This window comes from Macrotis lagotis, chromosome 5, assembly GCF_037893015.1.
Source record: "Macrotis lagotis isolate mMagLag1 chromosome 5, bilby.v1.9.chrom.fasta, whole genome shotgun sequence".
Classification (NCBI taxonomy): domain Eukaryota; kingdom Metazoa; phylum Chordata; class Mammalia; order Peramelemorphia; family Peramelidae; genus Macrotis; species Macrotis lagotis.
Window position 1 is genome coordinate 13416184 of NC_133662.1, and position 23021 is coordinate 13439204.

Below are 23021 nucleotides of genomic sequence, written 5' to 3' on the forward strand. Positions count from 1 at the left end.
ATGTACAAATATATATATTGCCACTCTTTTTGTAGTGGCAAAGAATTGGAAACTGAGAAGATGCCTATCAATTGGGGAATGACTGAACAAGTTATGGTATGTGAGTGTGATGGAGTACTATTACTCTATAAGAAATCATGGCCAAATGGACTCTAGAAAAGCTAGAAGGACTTATGTGAATTGATGCTGAGTAAAGTGAGCAGAACAAGGAGAACAGTGAGATGATCAGCTGCAATTGATGCAGCTACACTCAGCAGTTCAATGATCAAGGATAAATCTGAGAGACCTGTTATGGAAAATGCCATCCAGAGAAAAATACTATGAAGGCTGAATGCAGAACAAAGCATATTATATTTACTTTTTAAAAAAAAATATTTGTTTTTCTTTTTCATTACTTTCCCCTTAATTCCAATTCCTCTTTCATAGCATGACTAATATGGAAATATGTTAAATATAATAGTATTTGTACAGACTATATAAAATTGTTCACTGCATGGGGAGTGGGGAGGAAGGGGGGACTGTAGAAAAACGTGGAACTCAAAAACTTGCAAAAAGATGAATGCAGAAAACTGCCTTTGCATGTAATTGGAAAAGATCAATAAAATTTAAAAAATAATTCTGAGAAATGTGGATACTAGAACTGCACAATCTCAAAAAGATATTTTAGTAACAGTAAAAACAACAATACATAGAAACATCTATTGCCAATGAATAGTAAATGAATGTACTCTTAGTCATGATACTTAAATTCAGTTACCAGACCAAAAGGTCACTGAACAATAGTGTCTCTTTATATATTTTTATGGAGAGGTGCTATGGGATGCTGGTAGTATTTCATGAAGCCTAAGATTTGCAAAGAGAGGAGGAAAATATTTTAGAATCTTTCCTATGCTGAATTAAACAATGAAGGTGAAATTTTATGATGTGATACTTCAAAGAGCAAGTATATGTTATAGTGAAATTTTGAAATTATAAATTCTACTAACAAAATACCTAATTGTATATCCATATACATATTTTTTAAATTCTACTTTACTATACCCTCCCTTCAAAAAAAATCAGCACTTCAATTGGATAGAAATGATTGAATTTATCTAGAATGTATCCTCATTGTGAGCAAAATCTATAAATCAGTGTCAGACAAGTCAAATTTCTTGCCATTACCTTGTAAGGGAGAACTTGAAGAACTTTCCATGCTTGTCTCCCACCTCTTCAATGTTTGCTTGGGTAAGGATAAGCTAGCCAATAGGAACCTAACACTTTCTGTGCAGCTAGTCTAACAGGAACTTAAATGGTGCCCAAAGAGAGAGACACAAAGGTGGAGCTATCTGAGTAGAATCCTGGATAAGGACCAGCAGATACAAGCAATATCCAGGTGACATCCCAAAGCAGAAGACTTTGGAGAGGTAACAGATTGATTGTTACCAGGGACTGATTTTAAGTTGGAAAAACGATGTGTGAAGGAAAGTGAAGGTATGAAGAAACAAATAAGTATTCAGCCTTGAGGAACCAGAGAAAGAAGCAAATAAGTATTTAGCATTGAAGAACCATCAGGAAGTGGAGTCTCTGAGGCAGTGCCACAGGGACAGAATGTCTTCCTCAGCAACAGTCTGTACTAGCACCTTGAACAGGATACCAGGGACCTACTGGCTGTTCCTTTTGGCTGCTGCTGCCTGCCTGGCTGTGCTAAGAGTGACCCAAACCCCTAAACTTTACAGACTTCTCCGTGCCACAGACCCTGATGCCTATGATGAATTACACTTCAGAAGCCACAGCAAATTTCGCTCTCCAGCCTACAACGAAGTATGCCACAACTCTTGCTCCAGTACCAGAAAACCGTGAAGGACACCCTAACTGCACTTCCTGTTTAAAGAGCAAAAATGCCACATGCTATTGGACAGTTTATAATGGTGTTGACTACTGTTTAGAAAATGCAACAACTTCGAATTGTACTGTTGTCAACAACTCAAGTAATTTCAAATGCTCTCTCTCATTCTCTGCTACTCTCACCTTCTGCAGAGGGAGGGGGGCAGGGAGAAGGAAAATTTTCCTTTGTGGAACTTTGAAACTCAAGACCCCCCAAAAAACTTATTTTAGAAATCAAGGGACCCCTATGCCTCCTTCCTAGTTTGGGGAGGAGTGGGGTTCAGCAATAGACTTTTGATTGTGAAGCTTCATGCTCAATTAGTTAAGAAAAAAGGAGAAGAAGACTTTTTCTAGGATTGGGAAATTCAGATTTCAAGCCTGTGCTTTTAGCTAATATTTTGGTGTGTTATATGTGTATTTAATCATCAATAGGACATTTTACATCTCTCTACTGGCCTGTAGAGGTGGGAAAATGCTTCTATATTCTGAGATCTGGTACTGGCCAGGGTAGTAATCTCAGCTTGGTAAATGTGATACAAGAGAATTGTTTCTGTGTTTGTGTTTGTGTCTAAACTCCTGTGTGTGTGTGTGTGTGTGTGTGTGTGTGTGTGTGTGTAAATCAGATCTGAAATAGTTAGGTAAATTAAATCTTACTCCTTTTAGTTTGAGTTTTGAATTTAATTGCTTAAAAAGGTCTAATGTAAGTAATTAATGTAGTTGGGATCTGAGCCTATTCGCTTATACCATTTGAAAGTTTGTAAGTTGCAAAGTTTATGAAATGATCTCAGTTGTGAGCTAAGCTTTTGTTAACCTAGTATTGATTGGTAATTTAGTCACCTAAATTTTGTAACAAGTCTTGAGAATTTGTGTATGTTAAGAAGGAAAATATAATTGGGATAATTGTATTTCAAGGAATTTGAAATATAAAATCTATTGATTTCTTTTGGGAAAGAGATATTTGTACTATCTGATTTGTTTTGATGTTAAATTGATAAAATAGTTACTTATGTCATATATTCCCCTTCTGGGATAAATCTGTGGATTCATGCATAATATAATGATGTAAATATTATTTTGTAAAATTTAATAACTCATGTTAATTGACTTGGATGCTTAGTTGTGTTTACTATTGTTTAATTGACATTTGTTTCTACTATTTTTGAACTTTTGTTTACAACTTATGTGGCATTGAATTAAGGAATTTTGCTTCAAAAAAACAAAAAGGGGGATATGTAAGGGACTGTTGTGTATGGCAGATCTTGGAGATCTTGGAGAACTTGGAGAACTTTCCATCCTTGTCTCCCACCCCTTCACCTGGGTAAGAATGAACTAGCCAGCAGGAACTTAACATTTCCTGAGCAGCTAGTCTAACAGGAACTTAACATTACCTGTTAGACCTGTTAGTCTCATTCTCTGTAAATAAAAAATTCTTATATTCCAGGAGACGCCAAGAGTTGAAATTGTGCTAAATTCTTTTGTTCTCTCTGCAATTCTTAAAAATATGTGTGTGATTTACTATTATTGGCAACTAAAGTGCCCTCTGTCCCACATCAGAATGTAAATTAAATTATTCTTTTGTGAGAAGACAGGATTGGGTACCCAAGACTGATAGAAATCAATACCTCTAGGTAGACACTTTTAGACTTACCTTAGACAAATCTAAGTTTTCATTTATAATATTATAATGTGCCCAGAAGGACATAAACTGTAGAGCTGGATAGACTTTAGAGATCATCTCATCCAAATCTTCTTCCCTACTTTCATACTTTTTTACAGATTTGAAAACATAGACCCATAGATTAAGTGAGTAGAAAGCAGAGCCAGGATTTCTGAGTCCAAATCAGGGTTCTTTCCTCATTACTATATGTTGCAAAGTCTCCTTGGATAAATTATATGCATTTACAATGTATACAAGTCCATGGAATTTAGATATCAATAAAACTTGAAGGGTTAAAAGCTTATGTTTTTTTATTAAAGCTATTTATTTATTTATTTTGAATTTTACAAATTTCCCCCTAATCTTGCTCCCCTCCCCCCATCCCCCACAAAAGGCAGTCTGTTACTATTTTCATTGTTTCCATGGTATGCATTGTTCTAAGTTGAATATGATGAGAGGGATATCATAACCTTAAGGAAGAAAAATAAAGAAAAATAATAAGATAACTTTTTTAAAATTAAAGCTAATTGTCTTTAGTCTTTGTTCAAATTCCACAATTCTTTCTCTGGATACAGATGGCATTCTCTATCACAGATACCCCAAAATTGTGCCTGATTGTTGCACTGATGGAATGAGCAAGTCCATTTAGATTGATCATTACCCCCATGTTGCTGTTAGGGTATATAATGTTCTTCTGGTTCTGCTCATCTCACTCAGCATTGGTTCATGCAAATCCTTTCAGACTTCCCTGAATTCTCATCCCTCCTAGTTTCTAATAGAACAGTAGTGTTCCTTAAAAGCTTATTTTAATAGACAAAGATTATTTTTAATTTTGTTTAAGAGAACTGTATAATAAGTCATGATCTTACAATATTTTTCTCTAGGAGGAGCAGCCTTAGATCTCAAAGCCTGTCCTCCCAAACCTTTTAAATGGATTCTTGATATGACTTGGCTAAATCTTGTGGAACTGAGTAAATTAACACAATTTACAGAAATTATGAATCAGGTAAGGGTCTAACTAATTAAAAATGCAGATTTACAAATGGAAATATAGAAAAGTTCATTTGTGCCTCATTATTTGAGTCTTAAACCTTTAAACTGCATGGGGGAGGGGGGCATTTGTACTGAATTGGTAATCCCTAGGTGTATCACAGAATCTTAGAGGTAGAAGGACCTCAGTGGCCACCTTGCCCTACTTATACCTGAACAAGAATTCCCACCACAATATTCCCAACAAGTAATTTTATTAAACCTTTATTTTCAAGACTTTCGATAAAGAGAAACTCAATGCTTCACAAAATAGCCATCAGATTTGGCTTTATTGGTAACTGTTATCAGTAAGATACCTGTGATATATTTGGCATATTTATCCTTATCCCCAGTTTTGGAAAGTTCTCTGTGGATCTGGGAAGCTTTAATTATTGTACTTCTTTCTTTCTTTTTTAATAATTATTCTTTCAAGGACTTTCTCTTGGTGCCTTTCACTAAAGCATCAAAAAAGTTCATAATAAAGTTCTTACTGGTCTTTGATAAATGCCATATAAAAAGTTCTAGCAATCCATTCACCACAGTTCTTAGACAGTCTCACAATGAACAGTGTTTTGTGAGGGTCCAGGCCTTCCAAAGCTGATAATTGGTGGTTACAATCATTCTAAAATACAAAATTATACAAATTCAATAAGTAAAAAACTTTGTATTAAGAAAGCCAAAAGAAAAAAAAAGAATTGAAAATAAAAGAAACTGGCAAAACTGTAAATGAAAAATGGAAAGGAATTAACAAATGAATTTCCTTCTCATCTCAAAGTAAAAACCTAGTCTTAAAGGAGTCCCCAGAATAACTGGAGCTTTCCTAGAAACCATACAGGATTTGCACTTTCAGATTAAGAACCAAACTTCCCATGGGTTTGTTCCTTCAGAACAAGTAGCAGCACCTGCATTTTCCCAGTTGAGCCCCTTATCAATGTAAAGGACAATCCCAATTGGAGATTTTGACAAATTCTTTCCAGGGGGTACCTATACCCCAAATGAAAGTCCAAACTCACATAGTGATAGGTAAAGCAAAATTAAGTCAAAAGAAAGCAAACAAACTGAATTGAGTCACGAACTAATGGCTTCCCAAAAGGGATTTAGTATTTAAGGTTGATTAGAAATCACCTTTCAAATCATTAACAATACATCTTCAAATGTATTGATGCAGAGCCCAGGGAGGAGGTTTTCTCTTCCCACCACAGTTTAGTTCCAGGAGAACCTCACTCCAAGGAAAGAATATCACTTTGTTTTTTATTACATACTCTTTCATAGGGATATTTAAGAGGAAATCAACAGTAGTATCCTTTGCAGAAATGTACTCAAGATACAAGGTGGATCAGGTGTAGCACAGAAGTTAGTTTATTCCTCTACTTGTCCTTTAAGCAAAAGACCTCATGGGGCGGCTAGGTGGCACAGTGGATAGAGCACAGGCCCTGGAGTCAGGAGTACCTGAGTTCAAATTTGGCCTCAGACACTTAATAATTACCTAGCTGTGTGGCCTTGGGCAAGCCACTTAACCCCATTGCCTTGCAAAAACTTAAAAAAAAAAGACAAGTATGAAAGACAAAGATCCAAAGAACTACCTGTAACTCATAACTCCTCATATACTTTCCCAGAAAGTTGATACTTAAAAAATATTGGAGTATGGCAGAACAAAAATTTCAATGACACTACAGGTCTATACTGTCCAAAAAAATTATTCAAAATTCATATCATGGGGCGGCTAGGTGGCACAGTGGATAGCACACTGGCCCTGGAGTCGGGAGTATCTGAATTCAAATTTGACCTCAGACACTTAATAATTACCTAGCTGTGTGACCTTAGGCAAGTCACTTAACCCCATTGCCTTGCAAAAAACAAAGTTCATATTATTTGCAAAGCAGGGCATGGCTTAAGTTTATCCTTCTGGTGCAAGTTATCTTCTCTCCAAGAATTTGTTGTGGAGAACACTTCTTACTTATAGGGCAACTTGTAGCCAAGCCTAAGATTTCCCAAATTGAAAGGATTTCCTTCAAGATCAAAATAGCCATCTCAGAAATGCCATTGGGTCATTTGTGCTCAGGAAAATAGAAAGCCAAGAGACATCCAGAGGCTCAAGGTCTAGTCTTAGGCTTGTGTGGGACATAATAATCATAGTGGTCACAATTATTGTGGGGGGGCGGTAAAGGGGGAAAGCATGATCCTTTGACTAGGCATTTAAGGGAAAGCTCAAGGTGTCAACATGGTCAATACATAAGAAAAGAAAGCAATAGAAATCAATTCTCTTTTTTAAACTTATTGAATTGATTGTTATTCTTGTTCCTTTTTAGTCCTCTTTGATGTGTCCCATTTTTGTCATTCAAGGCAGCTATATGGCACATTGGATAGAGGTCCAGGTCTAGAATCAGAAAGACCTAAGATCAAATAAAGCCTCAACTATGTGACTCTGAGCAATTGCTTAACCCTATTTACCTTGGTTTCCTCATCAGTAAAATGAACTGGAAAAAGAAATGGAAAACTAGTATCTTTGCTAGAAAAAAACAAACCTGAAATTGGGTCATGGAGGATCAGACACTACTGAAATGACCAACAATTATTTTTTACCATTCTTCAGCAAAAATATATCATCAAAAGTAGAAGGGGTAAGAGTGAATGTTCAACTCCATGGAAAATACCCCAGTTAAGCAAATTTAGCAAGTTCCTCTGATTCCCCAGCCCTATATAGAAGTTTTAGGTGTTTATTTCATACCTAAGTGAAATAGGATAATGTCTTATTTTTCTAATTTTCTTTTTGCCCATTAGTCATTTTCCTTCTCATCATGAAGTTGGGACATCTTTATTGTCTGCTTGTCTTTCTTTGTTTGAAAATGCTCATTTGTTGGTTTTTGATTAAGCAAAGTTGATTAAACTGTCACTGAAAAATAATTGTACAATTCAGAAAATAGATGGTAGTTTGTAAGCGATATGTTGTCACTGTTGATATGTCAGTGTGTAGTGGGGTTGTGTGTGACATGATAAGTGACAGGGTCTGATAATTAGCTTCGTCTCCTGTGGTTGGTGCTGACTGACAAACACTGAAGCAGAGTCAGAATGGCATTGAACTTATGATAAAATTGCCATCCCACTGTAGCAAACAATAGAGATTCTTTTTATTTTAATGACAATTCACATTCATGTCAAGCTGATTAAGGACACATTTCTCTGCCCGTTTGTGATTGGTTGGAGTGGGGTGCGGGCTCTTGCAGGCACCATTTAATTTTGTCCTCTTCTGTGATCACAATCTGCACTGCCCCATCTGTTAATTGTGGGCCCTGGGTCATGAAGGAGACTTGGCGGGGGGGGGGGGGGGGGGGGGGGGTGTTGCGGAGTGTGGCTAGACACCACCAGTCCTGGTGGCAGGTCTCTTCATATATAGAGAGGATATTATTAAACTGACCTTTGCTATTAGATTTTCAATTCTTGAGGGAGGAGATATTTGTCATGACTTCTTGTTCTAGAACTTCTAGTGTATAATATTCTGTACATTAAGCATGGTTATAATTAGCTTGCATTTTGTTAAAAGGAAATTTGGTAGTTCCTTAATGACTTTAGTTCTCTTCTGATGGAACTGTTGTCTCTCTGCTGGTATCCAATTTAATTAGTTCTTGTTTGTCATTTTAATTCACATTTGTACATCTAGTTTTTTATGCCAGAATTTTAGTTTGCCCTGCCTAGCTATTAGCTGAATGCCTTCATTGTCCTTGATCATCCATGATCATCCCTAGTGCTACTACTATTTGTCTGCTGCTACAGACTGGAGTCAAGAGATCTGGGTTCTAACCTATCCTTTTTTGCTACTAGTCCCAAGCATTTATCACATAGTAAGAGATTAATAAATATTTATTTATTGATTGACATATTACCTGGGACAGGTCACTTCCCTTCTTAGAGTTTTTGGGTGGGGGGGGTGGGGTTGCAGCTAGGTGGTGCAGTGGATAGGCACCAACCCTGGAATCAGGAGGACCTGAGTTCAAATCTAGACTCAGACGCTTAATAATTGCCTAGCTGTGTGACCTTGGGCAAGTCACTTAACTCCATTGCTTTGAATGAATGAATGAATGAATGAATGAATGAATGGGAATGAGAGTGAGGAGAGAGCTAGATGATGTCTAAGGTCCCTTCTTGCTCCAAAAATACTATAGCCCTATCTGAGGTGGAGAATATCATCTGTATCCAGAGAGAGGATTATGAGTTTGAACAAAGACCAAAACCTATTACCTTTAATTTAAAAAAAATGATCTTTTATGTAATTTTGCTCTCTTATAGCAAAATTACTATCTTTTATATCCTTAAGGATATGATTTCTCTCTCATCATATTCAACTTAGATCAATTTTGTACCATGGAAAAACTGTAAAGATATCAGACTGCCTTCTTGGGGGCGGGGGGAGCACGAATAGAGGTAAAATTGTAAAATTCAAAATGAATAAATAAATAGACAGACATATAGATAGATAAAAAATAAAAAAACAAAAATATTACAACCCTATTTCTTATGAAGGAAGGGGGTGAGGAAGGAAGCATAAATTTATTTAGCACTTACTATATGGAACTTATTATACAAACTACTAAGGATATAACTACAGGTAAAATCCCACTCCTTGTCCTCAGGGACCTTAAATTATATGTGTTAGACTTAAAGGAAAGAATGGGAGTTAAATGTTAAAGAATGGGAGTTAAAGATAAAGTTAAAAGTTAAACTTAAATGCTTTTAGTGCCTTTAATTTTCTGCTATAGAGAATTTGTACTTTTTAATCACTGTAGGAACACTTTCCAATAGTTTGTTCTGTTTGCCCTGTGATAAATCTCAACTGAAGAAGATAAAAAAAATTGCTTTATTCAGTCATTTGAACAAAAGATCAGTTGACAATAGTTAACTGAATTTAATTATTGTTTGAAAAATGTGAGGCTTTAGCTTCCTCCCTGTCCATGTCATCATCATCTTCCCCCGTTTACTAATGTTTAAAGATTTTTTCATTTACAAACATTCCAAGACACTTTCTAAATATTTTATACTTTAAAAGACTGTGTTTTATATAACAAGATGTAATCTTTATCCAAGGAGACTACTTTTATAACTGGCAAGTTGTCTTTGTAGAGGTACTCAGAAGCTCCTCTCACTCTTATTTGATTCAATTTAGTATTATCTTATCAAGTTATTCTTTGAAATGTACTTGATTACCATTCTGGTTGATTTTTGGCATCTAGTACAAGCTATAGTTGTCTTGTCATGAATTCATAATAAGTTGTTTTGTACTCTTCAATACTAGGTCAAAGAATTAGTAATAAAATGTGTTCATAGACAAGATTTAGTAATGGCAAATCCTCATTTTAGCTCTTAGAATCCATAGTGATGTTTGTTGATCTGGTTTTGACAAACATTCTCTATGACATATCATTCTTTTAACAATTTTTTTTCTTTTTCCTGTCCATATATTATTATACTCTCTAATGACTGAGTGTCAATTGTACTGTATGAAGTCAGAGAGGCAGGGTAATGGAATCTAAGTAAATTTGTGTATATCTAAAACTCGTTCTTCCTGTGATCAAATATAAAATTTAACTCCAACTTCTCTTACAGTTCCTCCCCCTCCCCCAGCAGAACTTGTCCTGAAATTCCCATTTTGTCCACTAAACATTGAAAACAAATAAACCAAAACCAGACATTGAAAGATAAAATTCCAAGAACCAGAAGACAAAGCAAAGGCATACTGTGTGAACTGTGCATGATTCCTCCTACTCTTATGGGTCAGAGGACTTCTTTTGACTTGTTCACTCCTTGCAGGAAACTTAGATGAGTTCTATTTCACCTTCACATTCTTCAGACTGGGGCAGAAGGTCTGGCACTAGGGTGATAACAAATACTATGTTCCAAGACACACACACACACACACACACACCCCTTTCAACAATTCAGAAAGTCTTTGAAGTTAATTAGAATTTAGAACTAAGGCTAAAGGCTACCTGTCAAATATATTTTAGAGGAAGTTATTTTTTAAATATATATTGGACTAGAGATCCTCCGAGGCCCTTTTCAATTTTGAAATTTTGTTATCGCTTGCAGGTCTAAACTGTTTAGAAAGAACTGAATACAAAGGACCTGAAATTTAGCCAAATGTTTCATAGTTCATACAATGAGATTTTCTTCCTCCCTCTTCCTCCCCACTCCTTCTTTCTTCTCCTTCTTTCTTCTTCTTTTTCCTTCTTCTTCTTCTACTTCTCCTCCTCCTCCTCTTCCTCTTCCTCCCTCTCTCTCTCTCTCTCTCTCTCTCTCTCTCTCTCTCTCTCTCTCATAAGACTAGAATGCTTTAGAGGTAAGACTTGAACTCAAAAAACCTGTCCTTTAGGTGCTCCTCTCATTCATTTTTGAATGAGGATGTTCTTCATTTTTTTTAATTTTACATAAAAATAGAAAACCTGAAAAAGTATGTTTTTTTAGTCAGTGAACAATTATTCATGGAATATTGCTATTTTGTACAGTTTTACCTTGTAAGTAGAAGATACAAAAAATGTAAAGCAATCAAGAAGATTAAAGTTAAAATCTAGTTGAGATTAAATATATAAAAGCTTACATATTCACTGAAAGGAGTGCTTCTCTAAAATTCTTGAGTTCTCTCCTATATTGACTCCTAATTAAGTTTATTTTTAGTATATATATATATATATATATATATATATATATATATGAGTATTGATTTATGACTTTACTATAATATTCAGTGTGTATATATAACTGCTACTTTTTCATTGCTTTTAGATATCTCGTAATGAGAAGGGATGGAAATTCTGGTTTGATAAAGCTGCTCCTGAGGAGGAAATCATTCCTGATGGATATAATAATTCACTAGACACTTGTCGCAAACTTTTGCTCATTAGGTAAGGATTGGCATTTATTAGACTTGGAAGCATTCCTTATGTCAACAAATGACAGTTCTTTCTACATTAAATTTAGGTTTTGGCATGGCCTGATAGTCAACCTAAGTAACACAGGTGACTCTTGGCATCTGGTAAGGAAGATAGATTGCAGTACTTGAAGTCAAACCCCACCTTTGATGATGACTAGCTGAATGACCCTAGACAAGTCACCTTATCTTTAATGTGCCCTAGGAAATTCTCTCCTAAACTATAGATCATAGGATCTAGAATTGGAATGGACCATTGAATCCACACTCTTCATATATAGATGAAGTCACCACTAGTAAGAGCCATAGACTGGATTCAAACTCCAAGTTCTTTATCTTCCCTCTCATGACTGCAATCTACAGTTGATGGGGAAGGATTTTAAATCAGAGGACTAAGTGATACTTTATGCCTCTGCTATATAGTTCTGACTATTCAGTCTATTTATAACCAAAAAAGAAAAAAAGAAAAATTATAGGTTTTTAAGTTTGGTATTAATGTTTTTCATATTAGAATTGGAAGAGATTATTTATGATTTACATTGATCACATTTTTCCAATTAAAATATTTTCACAAAAGTTGAAATTCAGTTGAAGTTTATAAAGTATACCATAATAGAAATAGAGTAAGGGTTCTGTTCTACTGAAATTTAGCAAGCGATGTTTCCTATATTGGATGTTTTGTTTGTACATACTACACTGATTTTTCACTTAGATGTTCTCATAAAACCCTATAAAGCATATGCATCTTAGGGGCTGAATACATGCATATTGACTTAGATAGACCATGGAACTTAAAGCGAGAAAAGACTTGAGAGTCATGTAGTCTAGCTCCCTCTTATTACAAGACATGAAGTGACTTATCCATGGTTACATAGGAGTAACAAGCAGAGCCAGAATAAGGTCCCTGGTCTCCTTATTCCAAATCTAGCATTCTTCCCACTAGACTTTGACTATCTCCTTAATTTCAAGGGCCCCTTTTACTCCTTGACTGTGCCTTATAGCATCCCAATGCCTACCAATACAACCTATGATGTCACAATTAGAAAAGGAAAAAACTTCCCTCCTCATCTCTTTTGGAATATATTCACTTTTAGTAAAGAATTACTAAGCTGAAGCTAGTGTCTGCCTTACATAACTATTAGTTAATCAAATTGCTAAGCAGTTTTAGAGCAAATGTATTTTCTCACTTAAAGAATGCGGTTTTAGGACTCCATACCGACTGATATTTATCCTTCATTTTCAAAGAGGAACATGACATCAGAGAGGTGATGCTATAACATGTACATGAATTGGATTTGAGTGAAGGGGTACTGTGCTAAGTCAACCACCTCACTTTCTCCTCCAGAGCCAACTCTGACCAAATATGAATGGCCAGATATGAATCAGGATGACTAGAGATGGTCCTGGATGGGAGGCAATCAGGGTTAAATGACTTACTCAAGGTCACACAGCTAGTAAGTGTAAGGCTGGATTCTAACTCCGATCCTCCTGATTCCAAGGTCAGTGCTTTGTCCACTGCACCATCTAGCTTGCAGCTCAAGGAAAAGCATCTTTCAGTATACCTTTAGGACATAATGCCCTGTCCACCAGGCATATTTTCACTTCCTCTTCCACACATCTGCAAGGTAAAATTTTGAGATTGCCATGTTTCTATTAATTAAATTATGATATTTGAACTCAGAATAAAAATAAAAACTCAGAATTTATTTTCTTAACTTTCTCTAGGTCCTGGTGCCCAGATCGTACTGTTTTCCAAGCAAGAAAATATATTGCAAATTCCTTAGAAGAGAAGTACACAGAACCAGTCATCTTAAACCTCGAGAAAACTTGGGAAGAAAGTGACACACGAACACCTCTTATTTGTTTCCTGTCCATGGGGTCTGATCCAACTAACCAAATTGATGCACTTGCTAAAAAACTTAAACTGGGTATGAACAAAATCCCATTCATTTGGAAACTGCATAATTTGTATATTGTTTAGCTCCTGAATTTGTATTTTCTATTAGCAATTTCCCCCCAAAAAATTGAGTTGAATGAAATAAATATTTGACTTCATTATTCCTTTTGTAGATATAAAAGTATATTAAAACATTCTGTATGAATTTGTATTTTCCATATAGTGAGGAAATGTAGAGAATCACTGACCTCCCTCTTGTAAATCTAACTTGTATATCATTATAAGTTAATCATTGAGGGATACTAGTGGTTGAGGGGTTCAAGAAAGACTGTGTAGAAACATGCTTTATTATATCCCTCTTCACAGTTTTTCCTATCAATGATGCACTCAACAATGCTGGAAATTCATTGTCTGTCTTCTTTTATGCTCTGTCTCTGTTATTTAAAAAACAAAGTGTTTTTCCTCTATAACATGTTGTGTAAATTGTTCCAATTCTGTTACATTCACTTTGCATTAAATCAGAGATCTTCCCAGTTTCCTGTGAAATTTAAGATAACTTTTATTGAATTTGGTCTGAGTCTCAACTTCCTCCCATGCAACATGATACTCTTACTGTCATTGTTCTCCTACTCCCAAAGCAAGAAATTTGAAACTTCCTGACTCAGGACATCTGGCATAAGTCAAGAAAGGTCCTTTCATATGGAGGAGGGGTTCAGGATAAGGTTATTTATATAGGAACATGTGTGCTGAGTGCAGGCTGAAGGAAATTTGAGATTGAGAGTTGGGGAGGGAGATCTGGGAAATTAGACATTTAACCTATTATAGCATGTTTGATAGAGGTGGTAATGGTGATGGTGCAATATTACAGATGAAGAAATAATACATCCCAGAGGGAGATCATAGGTAAAGAAGAGGAGGGGACCCAAGACCCATTGGAGAACACTCAACATTAAAGGACATGATAGAGATTATGAGTCAACAAATGGGCCTAAGAAGTTTGAGTCAAGAAGCTGGAGAACTAGAAGACAATCACAATATTCCAGAAAACATAAGGATTCAGAAGAAGAGGGTAGTCAATAGAGTTCAATGTAACCACTAGTTTGAGAATAATGAGAACTGAGAAGAAGGAAAAAGCAGGTTTGGAAAGCCAGAGATTACTAGTAACTTTGGAGAGAGAAATTTTGGGTTTAGAGATGAATTGGAAACGAGATTGCAATATAATGGAGAGTGAAGAAGTAACTACAATAAAGTAGAAAATGATTTCTTTTCATTTTTTACAAAGAAATGTTATATCTTCCTCCCATAGTTCCCCAAATGGCCAATTTTATAATGGTGGATATGTTGTCCATCCCTGCACCCTTCCTCAAAAGTCTTTCTCGCTTGGTCAGTGACTGAACTTGACTTAACTCATATTCCTCTGGGTATAGATGCTTGGTGCACATTTCTCAGCAGGACACAGCTAAGTAATGCTTAAATGGACTAGCCCACAGAGAATGCCATTAGGTTGGAATGGTCTGCTGCCCCAGTGGGTTACACCAATGGAGCTTCCAGGGAGTTATGTGTGAGTGTTCACTCTAAAATAGGAGAATGAATGCAATGCCTCAATTCAAATCCAACAACTCTTCATGAAGTTCTTCCTGTATATCCAACACATGATGATTGTCGTTCAGTCATTTCACTTGTATTCAACTCTACAGGATCTCATTTAGGATTTTCTTGGCAAAGATACTGGAGTAATTTGCCATTTCCTTCTCCAGTTCATTTTGCAGATGAGGAAACTGAGGCAAATAGGGTTAAAGGACATGCCCAAGATCACAGGGCTACTAAGTGTCTGAGACCATATTTTAACTCTAGTCTTTCTGATTTCAGACCTGGCTCTCTATCCACTGCACTGCCTAGTGTCCCCTAGCTGACGTATGGACAGAAAAGCAAACTTATTTATGTCATTGTTAAACAAGGTGAGGTTATGTAACAGTGATATTTTGCATATGTTACAGAATGCAGGACAATCTCTATGGGCCAAGGGCAAGAAGTTCATGCTCGCAAACTGGTACAAACATCAATGCAACAGGTATGTAGGAAGGAAGAGTTTCAATGCTTTCTTTTTTATTGATATTTTATTTTTTCCAAATACATGTTATGAAAGTTTTAATCCATATGCATATGTATATTTTTAAGTTACAAAATTTCCTTCCATCCTCCTCCCTTTAGTGGCTAACAGTCAGGTTAATATTGTACAGACATATTTTTGATAAACATGTTTACAAATTAGTCATTTTTGGGATGTGGAATTAGGATTAAGGGAAAGAGATAAATAAGAGATAAATTTTAAAAATTGCTCTTCAGATTCTTTAGAATTCTTTATGGGGGGGTTGGTTTGTTTTGTTTTTCTTTCTCTGGATGGGGATAACATTGGCCATAAGAACTACTGAGAGGAGCTGCTTCCATCAAGGTTGATCATCCCACAATGTTGTTGTTAATATGTATATTGTTCTCTTGGTACTACTTCCTTCGCTCAGCTTCAGATCCTGTAACTCATTCCATACCTCTCTAGAGTTCAAAAATTTATGGTTTCTTATAGAACAATAATATTCCATAGTATTCATGGACCATAACTTGTTTAGCCATTTCCCCAACTTATGAGCATCCCCTCAGTTTCCAATTCCTTGCCCATTACAAAAATAACTGCTGTGAATATTTTGGAACACATGGGACTTTTTCTCATTTTTATTATTTCTTCTGGATATAGGCCTAGAATTAGAATTGCTTGGTCAACGGGAATGAACATTTTTACTGCTCTTTGGGCATAGTTCCTTATTGCTCTCCAGAATGTCCCAATCCTCCCACAACCTCTCTGACATTATTCCCTTATTTCCCTTTTTCTAATTTTAGTCAATCTGATAGGTGTGGGGTGATACCTCATGGTTGTTTTAATTTGTATTACTCTAATCAGTAATTTGGAATATATTTTTCATATGATTATATATATATATACATATATATATATATATATATATATATATAGAGAGAGAGAGAGAGAGAGAGAGAGAGAGAGAGAGAGAGAGCTTTAATTTCTTCATTTGAAAACTGTCTATTCATATCCTTTGACCATTTATCAGTTGGGGAATGACTTGTAACCTTATAAATTTGATGCAATTCTCTATATATTTTAGAAATGAGACCTTTATCAGAACTCCTAGTTGTGAAGATTATTCCCCAGTTTTCTGCTTTCTTTCTGACTTTGACAGAATTGATTTTATTAGTGCAAAAACTTTTTGATATAGTCAAAATCACTCATTTTGCAGTTTATAATGTACTCTAATTCTTGTTTGGTCATAAATTTGTCCCCTTTCCATAGATCTGATTTCTTGGTCTATTAATTTATCTATGATGTTGCCACTTTTATGTCTAAATCCTGTACCCATTTTGACTATATTTTGGTATAGGGTGTGAGATGTGAGTCTATGCTAGTTTTTGCCATACTATTTTCTAGTTTTCCCAACAATTTTTGTGAAATAGTGTGTTCTTATTCCAGAAACTGATGTCTTTGGGTTTGTCAAACAATAGATTACTGTATTCATTTATAGTTTCCTTTGAACCTATCCAAATCCACTGATTCATCATTCTATTTCTTAACCAGTACCAGGCAGCTTTGATTATTGCCACTTTATAGTATAGTTTTGGGGGTTTTTTTTTAGGTTTTTGCAAGGCAAATGGGGTTAAGTGGCTTGCCCAAGGCCACACAGCTAGGTAATTATTAAGTGTCTGAGACCAGATTTGAACCCAGGTACTCCTGACTCCAGGGCCAGTGCTTTATCCACTATGCCACCTAGCCTCCCCCATAGTATAGTTTTAAATCTAATAGAGCTAGGCCACCTTTCTTTACATTTTTTTTTCATCAGTTCCCTTGCTATTCTTGATCTTTTGTTCCTCCAGATAAATTTTGTTACAATTTTATTTAGCTTAGTAAAATAGTTATTTGGTAATTTGATTGGTATGGCACTGAATAAGTAACTTAATTTGAGTAGAATTAGCATTTTTATTTTATTAACTCAACCATGAGGAATTGACATTTTTCCAATTATTTAGATCTGACTTTATTTGGATGAGAAGTGCTTTATAATTGTGTTCATACAGTTTCTGGATTTGTCTTAGGAGGTAGATTCCCATGTATTTAAGGGGATATAATGACTATAGTTACTTTAAAAGGAATTTCTCTTTCTATCTCTTGATCTTATGTTTTGTTGTTCATATATAGAAATGCTGATGATTTATGTGGGTTTATTTTATATCCTGCTACTTTGCTGAGTTTGTTAATTGTTTCAAGAAGTTTTTAAGATGGATTTTCTTGGGTTCACTAAATATACTATCATATCATCTACAAAAAGTAAAAGCATCACCTTCTTATTGCTAATTCTGATTCCTTCAATTTCTTTTTCTTCTTTTATTGCTAAAGCTAGCATTTCTAATATTATACTGAATAGGTATGGTGATAATAGGCATCTTGTTTCACACTGATTTTATTGGAAATGCTCCAAGTTTATTCCCATTACATATAATATTTGTTGATGGCTTTTAGATCGATACTATTAATTTTTTAAAGGAAAACTCCATTTAATCCTAAACTTTCTAGTGTTTTTAATAGGAATGGATATTGTATTTTATCAAAGACTTTTTCAGCATCTATTGAGATAATCATGATTTCTGATGGTTTTGCTATTGATGTGTTCAATTGTACTGAATTTTCCTAATATTGAACTATCCCAGCCTACCTAGAATAAAACCAACTGATCATGGTGTATTATCCTGGTAACAACATGCTGTAGTCTCATTGCTAAAATTTTATTTAGGATTTTTGCATCCGTATTCATTAGGGAGACTGGTCTATAATTTTCTTTGTCTTGGTTCTTCCTGTTTTAGGTATCAGCACCATGCTGGTGTCATAAAAGGAATTTGGTAGAACTTCTATTTTTAAAAATAGTTTATGTAGAATAGAAATTAACTTTTCCTTAAATGTTTGGTACAATTCACTTGTAAATGTATCTGGACCTGGAAACATTTTTAGGGAGTCTATTGATGGTTTGTTCAATTTCTTTTTCTGAAATGGGGTTATTTAAATATGTTATTTCCTCTTCTGTTAATCTGGGCAGTTTATATTTTTGTAAATATTCATCCATTTCACTCAGAATATCAAATTTATTGTGCTGTTCAGCAAAGTAGTTTCAAATTATCTCTTCAATTTCCCCCCCTCATTAGTGATTAATTCACCCTTTTTGTTTTTGCTACTGGTAATTTGATTATCTTTTTCCTTTTTTAAAAATCAGATTAACCAAAGGTTTGTCTATTTTATTGGCTTTTTCAAAAAGCCAACTCTTAGTTTTATTTATGAGATCAATAGTTTTCTAGCTTTAAATTTTTTAAATTTCTCCTTTGATTTTCAGGATTTCTTATTTGGTATTTAATTGAGGATCTTTAATTTGTTCGTTTTTTAGTTTTTTTTTTAAATTGCATACCCAATTCATTGATCTCCTCTTGATCTATTTTATTTATATAGATATTGAGAGATATAAAGTTTCCCCTCAAAACTGCCTCGGCTCCATCCCATAAATTTTGGTATGATGTCTCATTAGTATCATTTTCTTGGATTGATTATTTCTATTATTTGGTCTTTGGTCCACCCATTATTTAAGATTAAGTTATTTAGTTTCCAATTAGTTTTTAGTTTATCTTTCCATACTGCTTTATTACATGTTATTTTTAGTGCATCAGGGTCTGAAGAGTGTGTATTTATTATTTCTGCCTTTCTGCATTTGACTAGAAGGTTTTTGTGCCCTAGTACATGGTCAGTTTTGGTATAGGTGCCATGTACTGCTGACAAAAAAGGTATATTCCATTCTATCCTCATTAAGTTCTCTCCAGAGGTCTGTTATATCTAAGTTTTCTAAAATTTCATTCTCTTTCTTAATTTTCTTCTTCTTTATTTTGTAGTTAGATTTATTTAGTTCTGATAGAGGGAGGTTGAGGTCCCCCATTATTAAAGTTTTGCTGAATATGTCTCCTTGTAATTCACTCAACTTTTCCTCTAGGAACTTGGATGCTATAACACTAGGTTTTTACATGTTTAGTAATGATATAACTTAATTTTCAATGGTGCCTTTAAGAAGTATTTTCCTTCCTTATCCCTTTTAATGATATTGATTTTTGCTTTTACTTTATCTGAGATCAGGATCACCTACCCCTGATTTTTTTACTTCAGCTGAGGCATAATATATTTTACTTCATCCTTTTACCTTTACCCTCTGTGTATTTCGCTGCTTCAAATATGTTTCTTGAAAACAACATATTGTAGGATTCTGGTTTTTTAATCATTCAGCTATTTGCTTCTGTTTCTGTTTGCTTCTGTTCATCCCATTTATATTTACAGTTAAGATTACTAATTCTGTATTTACCTCATGCTATCTTTCTCCATTTACATTTTTCTTTCTTTCCTCTTAATCCTCCTCAGCAAAATTTTACTCCCTTTCCCCTTTAACTTTTCTTTTGAAATTTAACTCAGTTTATTTTCACTTATACCTTCACCTTCCCTTTTTTTAGTCCCTTCTTCCCTTTTCTTTCCTTCCCCATTCACCCTTTCCCTGTAGATTAAAGTGGAAATGTATCTTATTCCCTCTATTGAATTTACTCAAAGTTCACACTCTCCCTTTCCCTCTAAAATTCTAAGTCTTTGTGCCTCTTTACCTGGTATTATTTATTGCTCAAGTACTATTAATCTGGCATCATCAATCATAGTTTGATTATTTGATTGCTTGATAAACCCATATTGTTATCAAAGTATCATCACAGATTGATTGATTGATAAGCAGCATTGTCTCAAGTTTACACAAATTATCATTATAATCATTTTTTATCTTATCCCCCTTTTCAAGTACCCTCTGAGGATACACAGTCCTCCTCATAAACCAAAGTATCATTCAAAACCAAATCATTTCTTGAATTATTTGTGCCCCTCCCCCAGGGCTATTTTCTCTCACACACACCCCCCCCCCCAGGGTACTTAACCCCTTGTTTAAGTGAAGTACAGATTTTGTCAAACCCTGATTTAATTAACTACAAAAATCTTAAAGATCTCTAAGTACTGGGAGGCCCTGGGGGGTGGGGGTGGGTCTCACTTGAGAAATTTACAAATGCTTCTAAGTTACGGAGTTTAGGATGCCCTCATCAGACAAAGTGCTCAGCTTTGTCAGCACAGTTAAAGTGGGTCAAAGGATAATGACACACTTAAGTTTGAAGTTAACACCCCTGCTTTTCATCAGAATTTTTTGTCTCAAACATAGTGATGCCATCTTGGACCTCTTCAATGCAGAGATAAGAGCCAATTATACCCATATGTTTTTATGTCCAATCTCTTCAGTTATATTCAACCCTTTAATTATCCTAAGAGAAGTAAAGTTCTCAAGAATTAGAAGTGTTATAGCTTCCCTTTTAGGGTTGTATACAATTTGATGGTCTTACAACATTTATTTTGTTTTATTTTGTTTTTTTCCTTCCCCTTTTCATTTACCTTTCTATGCAACTCTTGAGTCATATATTTGGTGATTGAATTCCCTGTTAAATTCTGGTCTTAGTGTCAGGAAATTCTGGAAGTCCTCTATTATGTTGAATATCCATCTTTTTTCCCTGATAGTATATACTGATTTTTCAGGGTAGTACATTCTGGGTTGTAATCCCAGGCCCTCCGATATATGGTATTCCAGGTCTTCCAATCCTTCAATATTGAGACGTGTGTGTCTGATTGGTTTCCTTTGTATTTGAATTGCTTTCTTTTTACTACTTTCAGTATTCTCTCCTTTATTTGAAAGTTCTGGAATTTGGCTATTACAGTTCTTGGGTTTTTTTATCCTGGGGTCTCTTTATGGAGGGGTTCTGTTGTGTATGCTTTCTTATTTTCTTTTTTTTTTTAGGTTTTTGCAAGGCAAATAGGGTTAAGTGGCTTGCCCAAGGCCACACAGCTAGGTAATTATTAAGTGTCTGAGGTCGGATTTGAACTCAGGTACTCCTGACTCCAGGGCTAGTGCTCTATTCACTGCGCCACCTAGCTGCTCCTAAATTCTGTGTATTCATTCAATGGTCATATTGTCTTCTTGGTCTAGCAGATTTGGACTGTTTCCCCCTTAATAATTTTTCTGCATGATATTTTCCAGGTTCTTTTTTTTGACCAAGGTTTTCTAGTAGTCCAATGATTTGTAAATTGTCTCTTCCAGATCATTTGTTTTCCCTAAAAGGTACTTTGTTTTCTTCAATTTTTTTTCAGCCTTTTTATTTTGCTTGATGGAATCTTGTAATCTTGTAGATTCATTTGTTTCTGTTTCTATTTGTTCAATTCTAATTTGGGGGACTTTATTTTCTAATTACCTTTTATGTTTCCTTTTTAAAGGTGTTGAATACTCTGATCAATTTTTCATAATTTTCTTTCATGACTCATTTCTTTTTTCCATTTTTCTTCTTCCTCTCTTCTTTGGTTTTTGAATTCTTTTTTAAGCTCTTCAATGAGCTTTTGGATTCGGTTCAATTCATAGACTATTTTGAGACTTTCCCTGTGAGTGATTTTTCACTGATTTCTTCTTGGCATTGTTATCATAGCTGTGCTCCTTGGGTATAGGGAGTATAGATCCAAGCTTTTTTGTTGTTGTTGGACCTGGTGTCTGATCCCTGGCTTGTCATTGGCCAAGATGTTGCCTATGCAGTCCAGGCCTTGCCTTTGGCAGAGGTTTGTTTCCTCCTTTATGTCTAGGTTCAGATTTAGCAGTGGTTTATTCCTGCACTAGTCCTGTCTTTTGCACTGGTATTCTCAGGGTTCAGACCTTTCTTGGTGTTGGGATTCTCCCTGCTGGCTAACTATCTAGCTGCTGGAACCTCTGTTGTTGTCTAGCTGTTGGAGCCTGGATTGCACTATGGCTAAAAACTTCTCACTGGCTTTCCTGTTCTACCTCCTGGGCTTTACTTCCCCTTTTCCCCCAAAGAGACAGACCTTCACTAAAGATACTCCATGATGTCTACTGTGGAAAACTTCTTTGAATCTTCTCTTTTTCTTGGTGAGGATCTGTAGCTTGAATGTCAGAATAGAGGCTTCATTTATTTTTGATAGGGAAAAACTCCAGGAGCATGTTAGCTTCACAACACCATCTTAGATGTCTCCACCCTAGAAGTCCATGATCCTTTCTTTTGTCATCTATTATATCTCCCTCTGCCCATTCATTTCGATGTCTCATGCATTTAACAATTGTTGATCTGGCTAGAAATCTCTGCCCCCAGATACTTCTCCTACAACATTTTGAAAAAGCAAATTGATGCTTGCAAACATGGTGATAAACTATTTATACTTGTGATAGAGAGTTCATTTTTCCATTTTTATATATTTATTTAATAAAGTTTCAATTATCCTTGTATACATTTCTTATGAAAATTTTTAACATTTCAAATCAATTTTTTCTTGGTTCAGTGACTGAGGTTCGCTTTCTCTGAGCACAGAAAGCTATTCAGCTTATTTGTCAACAAAATTTTCAGGCTATCAAGTAGCTATGCTACATGAGTCTCTATTCCCAGAGATCCAAATTTAATAGTTTTGGAATTTCATGATATCATAACGACATATA

At 35.1% G+C, this 23021-nt stretch overlaps 1 protein-coding gene across 1 annotated transcript in view; it reads left to right on the top strand.

Annotated features, from left to right (window-relative positions):
• The window catches only part of LOC141489202 (dynein axonemal heavy chain 8-like), a 395310-nt gene that overhangs the window by 356461 nt on the left and 15828 nt on the right, over positions 1-23021 (top strand). Inside the window, 4 exon segments of the mRNA XM_074189981.1 lie at positions 4408-4529; positions 11327-11445; positions 13197-13399; positions 15366-15439. Of these exon segments, the coding sequence (XP_074046082.1) occupies positions 4408-4529; positions 11327-11445; positions 13197-13399; positions 15366-15439 (518 nt within the window).